Source organism: Drosophila simulans, chromosome 2L (genome assembly GCF_016746395.2).
Source record: "Drosophila simulans strain w501 chromosome 2L, Prin_Dsim_3.1, whole genome shotgun sequence".
NCBI lineage: Eukaryota > Metazoa > Arthropoda > Insecta > Diptera > Drosophilidae > Drosophila > Drosophila simulans.
In genome coordinates this window covers 4948917-4960596 of record NC_052520.2, presented here as the reverse complement: position 1 = coordinate 4960596, position 11680 = coordinate 4948917, and the positions used below count along the sequence as shown (strand labels likewise).

Sequence of the window (11680 nt, the reverse complement as noted above, 5' to 3'; positions counted from 1 at the left end):
GCGTATTTCGATGCAATCCCCATATAGACGTACTTACATACATATGTGCATGTGTGCAGTTTATCCGACAACTGCATCTTAGGCGTTCTTCTAAATCAGACTATATACCAATAGATATTTTTGCAAATTAATACACTTGAATATATATGTATGTATACAAACCGTAAGTGAGATAAACACAGACATCGCCTGACGAAAGATCGAAATTTTTAAGTGCAACTTTTCGAGGGTTTATCTATAATTTAGGGCAACTTTACGCATGCAATCGCAAGAAAACAGGTCAAGAATTACACAAAAGTGCAGTGAGTTTGCTATGAACAGAGATCGATGCAGAAACAAAAAAAAAAGATGCGCTCTAAAAATTATTTAACTCTATGAATGAGACACAACAACAACAGCAGTTGGCTATGATCGTAAAGTTTCAAATAAAAATAAACTCTTATAAAAGTAAAACCATTGTTGTTTTTCTAGCAATGGGATTTTGGAATAAATAAATACTCCCACTGCAGACCCAAAAACAGGAAAACTGATTGAAAAACGACTCAAACATTTACATTTGAATATATTTGTAATATTTAATATGACTTCAATTTTTTATGTTTCAATTCGCCTAGCTACAGATGAAAACTTTCGTATAATGTATAACAATCAATAATCGCTTTAGTTTAATTTTAAACTTTATAGTACAAATACAAACACTTGCTCATGTACAGTTTTTAATATGAAAATTTGTTATTTAAAATTTGTATACGCATCGCGCTACTGACTTGAGTTTTTGATTTATTCAACATGGTACATTTGATTTAAGTTTTTTTAGTAGTTGGCGTAAGTATAGGATGTCTGTATAACTTTTGATTATTGTATTTCATTGTGTATTTTGTTTTGATTAGTAAGTAGGTGGAGCAAAAAGATGATCGCGTCGAATGGAATGCATTTTTGAACGTGAATACAAATTTTCAATAACCCTCGGTTGAGTGAATCCCATCCGAGAGAATACTATAAAGTTCGATATAATAAATTTTGCCAATTATTTGGTTAGCACACGATTACAACAGCAATGCATAGAGCTTCTAGAATTCAGTTTTGATATGATCATGAATCACAACAATATGTCCTATCCAATCTTAGTGGAATTGGTTTTAATATACAATACGTGGAGTAGGCGCAATATCAATGACACGGCTGGCTGTACATAGTTCGATCTTTGATTATCTCTTGTAAAATAATTAACAATGGTGGTTATCTAAAAGTCTGCGTCTAAAAAGGCTACGCAATAGATCAACATAAAATATTTCCAAAATTTAGAAAAATAAAGCATTCTCTGGAACAATAGCAAAAGCTTGTGGCAGCTTAAAACCGATAAAAACAATTAATAGTTATAGATCTGTTATAGTACGTATAGGTTCTTGTATAAGCAAGAATGACGAACGGCAACGTGAAAAGTGTCCGCTTTCGGAACGGCTCAGTCTTCTGCTAAACTCAAAATCAAATGGCGATGATGTTGAGAACGTCATGGTTTGGGGGCACTGTCATCTATCATCTGACTATACGGCATACACTGGCTGGAGCTTAGGGCTAGGCGTTGTTGTTCTCGCCGCAGCATTGTATGCAGTCCATGCAGTTGTGCTACCTGTTTCCATCACTCTTTCGGTTCATATTCGATGAGGTCAGTTGTACCTATAAGAAAATGGAGCAGCTCATTAGATCATTGCAAGGAAGTTGATGTGGAAACAAAAGCAAGGCGTGTGAAAAGTTCAAAAGGCGTGCAGGCAGGGCTCTAGCGTGCTGGGCATTAACTGACCTTTGATCCTTGCATTATTATTTGTAGTGTTCTTAAGCTTAACGTGTTTTAACTTTACGCACAACAACAACAGCAAGAGGTGGTAAGGTGATCATAACAGTCAACAAAGTTAGAGACAGTGAAACTGGTGAGAAAGTCTTTTTAGGCTAAAAGAACTCCGACCCATTTAATTACCTGCAAGGAACGGATGGTGTCCAGCAAAGCCTTCTTCTCCTCCAGCAATATGCTTATATCGTCCTGGGCGGCCTTCAAATACGATCGCAGCACATCCGCCTCCTGTTTGGTCTTGTGCCTATAGAGAATTCGGACAATCATAAGTATGTGTATGGGATCAATACAACTATAATCGTTCACCTATAGTTATCCGTGTTCACTTTGGAGTCCACGAGCTGGCGGCGCAGCTGATCGTTGTCCAGCTTCATCTGCTGCATCACCAGCTGCATGGACAACAGCTCCCGATCGCGTTCTCGAGGTGCTCCAAATAAGGCACTGCCCATCGCCTGATGCTGTGCGTCACTCATGTTGGTATCTACGGTATAAGCAGCATAATTATATTTGGCCATAAATTCTTGGTTTCGTAAATAGGCGTATCCCACCTATAGGCTGAATGTTGAGCAATCCGCTCTGGTCACGCTCCAAACGCATGCGACCAATGCACAGATTTATGGGAATGGGACCCGGTGAGGTAATATTTACGGGTGGGCGGTCCTCAAGCAAGTTGATCCGCACATTTTCCAGGTTTACCTATGACATTTATCAAGTAATAAGTATCTGAAAGAAATGCGTATGTGCGGACATCTTACGGTCACTGGCATGGGCGGGGAAATGACCTCATCCTCGGCCAGATCACCCAGTCCAATTACGGTGCTCATCGACAGATCCATATTGATATCTTTCACACGAATCTCGGCGTGGTGAGTGATCCAGCTAAAAACAAATGAGAAGTAAAAAGTATTAAAAAGATATTTGCAATTTAATAATGCATAAAGAACCTACCTCTGGATGCGTTTGCGATCGATGATGCCCTCAATTTCCTTTGGCATATTCAGAGTCTCCTCCAAGCGCATCCGGATGCACGGTGGAGCCTCTGGATTATATGGCGCCAGATTCCAAGCCTTGCAGCGCGCTCCGAACTTCGTCTAAGTGGAGGGGTTAGAAAGCATATCGTGCGTTAGATCTAAGTCGGATAAATCTGTGCTCGTGATCAGCTACTTTGGAATGGAAACAGCTAAGGAACAACATGCTAAGCTAGAGGCAACACCATGCAATGTGGGTTTTTCGAGTTGAGTGGGTTTCGATGGTGTTGATGTGGGTGTTATGGGAGAGATGTAAAATGGTTTTTTTTTTGTTAAAGCAGCGGGTGTTTTTAGTTACTTTGTTAGTTTTACCAGTACAGTTGTTAGTCGTGTAGGACGCCAATGTTCTAGGTCAGTGGGTGCTCTATTTTTTGTTCTACTGTACTTCTTTTGGCCGTATTTGCCTATGCAGTATGTGTACGCTTTCGAAAAAAAACGTATACTTCTGAAGAAACCAATTCGTTGCAAATCATAAGTCATCAACAAAGCAATACCAATAACAATGAAATTATAAAATGAAATGGAATTCAGGTGGGGATCTAGGTATGTACTTATTGTGTGGGTAGGTCTAGAAAATAGTTGGAGATAGCTGTTCTCTAACCGGCATCATGCTCAAAAATAACATTCGAATGAGTAAACCATTTCCAAACAAGTTCCGCAAGAGCATCTCGGTTGCTATGAGGGCAGAATGTTTGATCAACGTACTTTCAGAGGTATTAACAGTGGCTACCAGCTAAGAAGGAACCCACGGTAAGCTCTGAACTACTGAACTAGAGGCCAGTAACGCCAAAATGCGTTTGCGAGCAAGCCAAAAGTTCACTACGTTAAAAGGAAAAACCATTAAATTATGTTAATAAATTATAATTTGGGTAGTATATACAAAGCGCCAAAATAAAATCCTTAACAATTAACTAATTTAAAAATTTCAAATTTTGTATATTCTATACCTTGTTTGCTTGATGCGCGATCTATTTATTGTTGGAGTGTTGTTGGTTGTTGTAATTGTTGAAAGTTGTGTCATGTAAGGATTGTCATAAATTAATTTACAAGTGTTCGTTTCATGTTGATTATAAAGAGTTGAGCACAACAATTGATTTTGAGTTTTTTTTTTTTTTTTGGTTTTGATTAGCACACATTGAGATTGATTTTGAGTAAATTTAACATTTGTTTTAAGAGAGAGAGAGAAAATATAATGAGAAAATGATTTTATGATAAGTTATCTTACAGAAAGAATTTTTTTGCTTTAAATAAACATTTCGGGGGATTCCCCAACAGATTGAAAAATATATAAACTTCAAAAGTGATTTTACTGGAAAATGTTCAGATAAAAGATATCGAAACATGCAAAAAGTTAAGCGCAAACATTGAATTGAGCAAAATCTTTAGAGGAACTAAAGAATCCCGTTAGGATTGAAGTCCGTTTTCGTATTTACAAATCAAACACAAAACAAATGAAAGACAAAGAACTGAAAAGATTCCGGCAAAAGAAAAGGGAAACCCTCGGTAAAGTCTACCTGCAACTCATCCCAGGGAATGGCTCCACATTCGTCACAGGAAACGGCGGCCACCTGCAAGCGAACAGAAGATTTGGGGCCCTCCTGCTGACGAATAAGCTCCACGGTGGTCAATCTGATTGTGGATAAGCAAATTATTAACTGATGTGTAAAGTAATTCATTGCACTGAATCAACCTGAAGGTGGCCATGGACACCAGATCGCGTCGCCGCCAGGTGCTGCCTTCCGATGGCTCGGATGGGGAAGACATGTTTGTTTTGTAGCTACTCGGCTGCTCCTCATACACTTCACTGGCCATCTCCACCGGTGAAGCCTTCATGTTGTCAGTGGTGAAGGGATTGAGTCGGAACATAACATCCATGCAATCCATGGTCTTGTCATCGCCCAGTACATTGGCAAAGTTATCCGAATCGGAGCTAATGTCGCTTTGTATGGAGAAGGTATCACTGGCATCGTCATTGGGCGTGCCCGACTTGATGGCCGAGTCAATGGAAGTCATGAAGCTGGAGAAGCCCTTCTTCATGGACAGCAGACCAGAGTTGATCTCCTTGGTGAGACTGGGCACGGTGTCAGTTGCGCCCGATCGAGCAGCTGCACTCTTGCCACTTTTCGAGGCGGACGAGATCGATTGCGTTTGGGACTGGGATTGCGTGGATATACCCGTATCCGGACGAGATCCTTGGCTAGCCGTGGAAGACGCCATCGTCGGCGTACTCTGTATCTGAACATTATAGCTGCAACGAAAAGAGAAATTAGTTTGATGAACTGCGAATTGATCGAATTGATCTTACCCATGCGTGTTAGGATTGCTTATGTGTATGCCATTGTCGAAAGGCGGATCATTGGTCACCGGAGACGGTGTTTCCACGCTGCCGAAAGTATTGCTCTTTAGCTGGTCCAATGGCGGTGGTGTTGGCCAGGTTATGTTGCCGCCTAGTTGGGATTTATTAATGTTATTTGAAAACTTTGATCACATATCAAGGATTACGATCACTTTACAATATTAGATATGCACTAAAATTGCTGCTTTGGTTAGTTACTTAGTACAAAAAGACATGCGAGATATTTATAAGGAGTGTTAATCCGATGCCATGTGGACGAAAATCAAATGAAAAACAAATCATATGATTCCACTTCCAAATGGCTATGGTCTATGGTCCTAGGTGCCCAGCCTAAACGCATAACAATTGTTAAAGTGAAGATACAATTTGAAAGCGACAATTACAGCGGCAAGTGTTAACTGGCTCCTAGCAGGATTCTAGTAAATCTGGTGAGCTGAGTGATGGGGGGGTTAGTATCTGGGTTGGGGCTAAAAGAACAACACGATATCGGTGGCAACTACGTGTGAGTTAGACATTAACTAGGGTCGTGTGATTGTGTTAGATCGAAGAGCTCACGGGATGGAGATCGTTCGGTAGTTAGTTTGTGAGTCACTTAACCATAAAACTAAAGAGAGTTGAAGAAGAGACAACAAAAGATATATAAATTCTTACTATTCATGTGTAAATCATCACCCAAACTAGCTGAATCGGGTACGACACTTTCAGCATCACCACCACTTGATTCCTTACCAGGTGTTGGCGATGGCATCACGAGCGTCACCTCGATCTGCGGCACAACGCACCCAAATATTATCGACTTTTGTTCGTTTTGCTGGCGATAATACAAAATAATATTGATTAGGAATGAACTTCTGGATATGGTAAAGCAAAGAACCCAAACCTTTTGCAATATGCGCTCGGCGTCCAGATTCAGGAAGGTAGACATCTCGTTCAATTCCTCAGCGAGGCGCAGCAGGAAGAGCAGCTGGTAGTGATCGATCTGCAGGCTGACCAGGTTAGAGATATGTGCAATGGCATGCACATCTGCCGTGCGATCTGGAGCAGGAGCCGGAGGCGAGGCTCCCAAGGCGACGCCAGCTAGACGCACATCCTCGTCGCTCAGGAAGGGATTACACGGCTGGAGTGGCGGCAGCGTGGGCAACGGGGGCATGCCCATGCTCTCCATACTGCCCGCCGTCCCGCTCTTTCCCACATCCAGTTGTGCCTGGGCGGAGCCGGAGTGCAGCCACAGTGTGATGGGGACCGCGTCCACGAACGGAATGGATTTGTTGGGGCCCAGTGAGCGGGCGCCCAGGAAATCCACCCACACCGGGTCCAGCTTAATGCACCATACATCCCGCGGCTCCAGCCACATGACATAACGGGATAGGTACTGCGTGGAGGCTGAACGGGGCAGTTGCTGACCCGTCGGCGAAACGGGTGACATCATGCTCACATCCGAGGCAGCCACATGCGACAGAATGCGATCCGTTACGATGCACATATCGCCCTCATTGGAGGGAAAACCGGAGCCAAACACCAGCGATCCCTCCTGCAGGGAGTGCAGTGCCTGGGCCAGATCCGCCCTTGAGCTGCCCATTTCCCGGATGTTAGTCAACGCAAACCGGGACACCTGTATCTGCATGGTCTTTGGCCGATCCTTTTGGCTGGGCGCATCCAACGCCGCCTCCATGACGATGCGCGGCATAATCGCTTCCACCTTGACATCCATGTACATCAGATTTGGCTCCTGCTCAACATTGACGCCGGCCATCTGTGTGCCATTGGAGCCATTGGAGGCAATCGAGCCGCGTGGCAGCTGCTGTTGCGGATGCAGAGTGCTCTGGGATCCCACGCTCGTGCGCAGCAAGCTCTCGTGCAGATTGAGGCCGAAGGAGTTGAGCCATAGTATTGAGCTGAGATCGAAATGTACCTGAATTGGATTCACATGCACAAAGACCTTGGATGGTGGCACTGCGAGCAAAAAGTAAGAGATCAGTCCAGACCAGAACTCGATTGGCCACAAAGCAAAACTTACATGGGAAGACAAAGTCTCCGGGGTAGTAGAAGTAAGTATATTCCGCATGGATTATGGGCATCTCGGCAGGAAACGAGTACCGATCCTTGTCACCTGCAAATGGATTAGATTGTTAATAAGTCATTTACCCCATCAGTATTTGTTTAAATGCAGCATGACATCAGAAAAGTTAGAAGCTTTTGTGATATTCACCTGAGGATTTGGTCTTCCTTTTATGTTGCGCTACAAGGGCAACGACAACAAGAATACAACAACAAAAGCGTTTTACATGATTCATGGATGGAATGAAGAAGTCAGTAAAAAGCAGCGAGAGAAAAAGAGGCCAAAATGTTACATTAGTTGGGAATGCTGAAGACGCACTTTTACCAACTGAGTTTTAAGATGAGGTTCTACTCTTCTGCAAGCTCAGTTAACAAAATTGAAGCCTGTTGATTGGTTTTAGTGGTTTTTGTGGGCTGTTATGTAGGCGTGGCTTGTTAGTTAGTAATATCTACTTCAGTGCAAGATAAATCCATACCCGAAACAAATTCCTTGGGCATAGCCTTCTTTCCCGATGTAGTGACGCGGTACAGGGTGAAGTCCTCGATGCGCAGGATCACACAAGAGCTCATCAGCTTGGCCAGGTTCTCCAGAGTGCTTCGTTGCTGCGCTGCCTGCGACAACTGGCTGTTCATGGAGGCGGTTCCGGAACCAGCCGATCCACCCGATACCCCCGCCAATCCTGCTGCTGTCGGCGTGCTGCTGCCATTGGAAAAGCTGCCGGCACCGTGCTGCGAGCCCAGCATGCTGGCACTGAGCATAATCGGTGAGGCGGGAGTGCTCCGTTCCAGCGGCGCATGCGTGGCAGGTCGGTTTGGCTGGCTCAAGTTAAGTACGGCCTCACGGAAGGCATTCAGTGATTCCTTCAGCCACAGAGCCGGCGCCACCGAAGCTTCCTTGTACTTGGCCCAATGCGAGCGATCCGATTTGGCCAGGTGGTAGGGATAGTAGTCCACCTGAAAGGCTGTCACCGAGACCTGCAGAGCGCCGCCTTTGTCCAAGTCCGGGTAACTGGAGCGCCCGTCACCCTCGTCGTCGCACAAATGCAAATCAATGCGCTGGCTAAAGAAGTGATACGATGTCTCGCGCACATCGAAGGCGTTGAACATGCGTTGCGCATTCGTCGTATGGGCGGATTCGGAAAGACGATTCTGCTGCTGCTCCACCTGGGCCTTGTACTCGGGCAGTGTCTGAAAGCAATTCATATAGGGAATTAGTATATAGATAGCTACTTAATATTGTAATTAGCCCTTAATTCATGACTAGACTAATCACCTGCATTTTGCGAGCTGCCTTCGTTTTCTGGGTGGCATGGGTGGCGGCCTTGATTAATCCGGACAGGGAGTCCACAAAATGCAGAGCCGCTTTTAGCTGCGAGTCAGTGAGCACCCACAACAGATCGTCCAGGATGAGGACCAGGCGGGAAGCGAGCAGCGAACAGTCGGACAGCCGTTTCCGGATCGTGATGCGGCACCTGGCGTGATTTGTGAGCAGGCGCAGGGGCGTCAGTGACTTGTCCTGCGTCGAGCTGGCCTCGATGCGCACCGTCTGCCAGGAGAGCTCCTTGAAGATCAGTATGATGCCCTTCTGCGCATCCTTGAGTCGCGTCAGCCGCAGATCGGCATTCGCCCACTTGGGTGTCTTGGACTCCACGCGAATGCGCGACATCTGAACGGAGGCGGTGAAGGCGGCGCTCACGAAATTCACATTCACCGTGTTGACCACAATGGTTATGCCGTCGACCACCTTGTGGATGAAGCTGTATTTACCCTGTGGCACTTGTGGCAGTGCAGCAGCGGCTGCAGCGGTGGGAGATCCTGCTCCACCTGCTCCAGATCCTCCGCCTGCATCGCGAGTCGTTGGATTGCAGGTCTCGATGGTGATGCGCACTTCATCCAAAGTCTGTGGTAGCAGGTAATTATTAACTATGATCTCTTTTTAATCGCCTAGTTCACGGTATTACTTACCAGCGTTATGGGTACGCTCTTCAACTTGGTCCAACTAATCCGGAAGGAGACATGGTTGCACCAGGCGGATGTGAGGCGCAGCCAGCTAGGTAGCTCCAGCAGCTCGGTGAGCACCCGTTCATCCAACTCCAGATTCGAGAGCTCGCCCTCGCCGCGGAAGGTGCTCAGATTGATTTTGTCCGAGGATAGGTTCTTCGTGTAGCTATAATTAAAGCAGGGAACCAAGATGAGTCGCCTGCTTGTCTGGGCAATTACATTTGCCTCGTCGCACATGTCACATTGCATTTGCCGTGAGGGGGTAGAAAGAAATGGGTGGTCTCGAGCTGGCAAGGGGTTCGGAGCTGGGAGTGAACTGGGGTGAAATGTCGACGCCAGATGGCTGCCACCCAATTGACCCACTTCGCGCTAATGGCCGGGGCATAATTGAAATCGAAATGAAGACATTGATTGGGTCTAAGTGGCGAAAAGTCCACGGGAGCGGAATTCCACAACTTGTTACTTAGGAACTTTTTGCCAAGCATTAAGTAGCCTCCATCCTTGGCAATTAGAAATGCTGAGCGAAATGCATGGCAAAATGTGATAACAGCCACGATGGGGGTTATAAAAAGATTTGCCCAAAGTTTTCCCCGCCCAGCGTGGGCAACAAGTTAGCTTTGCATTTACACTTTGGGCCGTGTTGTGTTATAAACTTGGCTTGTTTGCAGCCTAATTGCGTGGAAGAGGCCATAGCCTGGTGGCGCTGGGATGGAGCGGAAAGGCACAAAAGCCTTCAACAAAGGGGCCAAGACAATGGCAATGTGTATACGGGCAAATATGCCCTTGTTTTGGCAGGTGGGCAGGACTTGACATATTAAGGTTCATTCGGGGAGGGTAATAATATAAAAATAAATGATAACTGTGGGCCCCTCGATGTTACCACCACACTTGAGGGCTAATAAAGTGGGCTAATAAACTTTAATAAGCATAATCGTTATCATAGATAAGCATATAAATATGTTTAAAATATATAAAATAGTATGCAAGCAACATTTTAATATTTCAACGTTACGATTTCTAAGATTTCTAAAATATAAAATATAAAAAAAATATAAAATAAAATAAAAAAAAAAAAAATATATAAAAAAATTATTGCATTACTAATAGTATAAAATACCTTCAAACAAGAATTATCTTTTTTAAAATGATTTATGAAACTTTTTTAAATTAAAGTTATTTTCATTAAATTCAATTTTTAGCAATATATTTTTTTCAGTGCCTCAGTAAACCCTTCATAAGCCATTTGGGAACCCCCTTGACGACCATTCAGCATAATTATAAGTAAGCAAATAAACATTTGATTTGCCTGTTTATGCGAGGCGGCGCCTTTTGGCCATAAAAGCCTCATTTTTACTTGGCCGAGTTATCTGGTAACCGTCGAATAAACCATATTGCGGCGAGGAAAAGACGGAAAATTGAATTTCGCATGCAAATGCTGGAGAAAGAGGCTTGTGGAAATTGGAATCCAATATCGCAGAGACGCCAGAATAAAAAAAAAAACAAAGGGAAAAAATAAAGGTTCGTGGGTGGAAATTGGCAATCCACTTGTTACTTTAAAAGGGGCGGAGTGGGTGGATGGGCGGTGGGGCGAATTAGCATGGGGTCAGACGAACGGTAAACGATAAAGAACGCATAAAAGCGGGCCAGTGTACAGGTGGAATAACGGTACTGTGGGGTGGGTGGGAAGCTGTGGAAAATACAGACAGACACACACAACACACATACGCGGGCACACAATCCAATTGGAATGCGAAAAAGTGGGAAAAATCAATTCCGTCTCCAAGTTCTCCACTTTGCAAGCTGTTTCTAGCCGACTGCAGTTTTTAATTGAGTTTCGTAATTGGATTTGCTGGCGCAGATTAACTTACATGGACAAGTGCTTGAGTAGTTGATTCTTTATCAGCGATACCATCTTGCGACGTCAGCAGCGGGGCAACAACAAACAAAACGGAACACAAACAAACAAACAACTGGCCAACCGGGTTGAATAGTTCAACTTTTAATCCGCGCAACAAATCATTGATATTTCATGTTGCAAGCAAATGGCACTGGGATCTTCAATTCACTTTCAATTTTTCTCACTGTTGCACTTGATTCGAATCTGATTGGAAAGAGACTGCTGGCTGGCGAATTGGCTTCGAACTTCTTCGTTTCGCGGAGCTCACATATTCGCGGTCATTGCGTGGGTGGGATGTCTTTCGACGGCGGATTAGTCATATTTTGGGAACCCTTCGATACCGAATCTTATCTCGATTTTCGCGTAAGAGACGCAAAAGTCTTTTCTTTTGCTGCTGCTGACTCGACCAGTGCTGCACAACGACTGGCGCAAGCAGTGTTGGCAGCCACTCCATTTGGAGCTGTGCAGCTTGCAGTCAGAAGGTGCCGCAA

At 44.4% G+C, this 11680-nt stretch overlaps 1 protein-coding gene across 8 annotated transcripts; it reads right to left on the bottom strand.

The window, feature by feature from the left end:
* Positions 1 to 545: 545 nt before the first annotated feature.
* Positions 546 to 11625, bottom strand: LOC6731035 (UHRF1-binding protein 1). Of its 8 annotated transcripts, none has more exons than XM_039292345.2 (19): positions 11161 to 11625; positions 9257 to 9458; positions 8565 to 9191; positions 7768 to 8479; positions 7443 to 7472; positions 7251 to 7343; positions 6114 to 7186; positions 5885 to 6044; positions 5183 to 5324; positions 4568 to 5125; positions 4392 to 4506; positions 3825 to 3845; positions 2798 to 2940; positions 2605 to 2728; positions 2398 to 2545; positions 2156 to 2330; positions 1976 to 2093; positions 1802 to 1853; positions 546 to 1677 (listed from the first exon to the last, which is right to left on the bottom strand). In XM_039292345.2, exons 1-19 carry the CDS (start codon positions 11202 to 11204, stop codon positions 1640 to 1642), a joined length of 4575 nt encoding a protein of 1524 aa, XP_039148279.1. In that variant the 5' UTR covers positions 11205 to 11625; the 3' UTR covers positions 546 to 1639. The 8 variants fall into 8 exon arrangements, with proteins under 8 accessions (XP_039148279.1, XP_039148294.1, XP_016023518.1 ...); XM_039292360.2 differs by having other exon boundaries at positions 5963 to 6044; XM_016179570.3 differs by lacking the exon at positions 1802 to 1853.
* Positions 11626 to 11680: the final 55 nt, after the last annotated feature.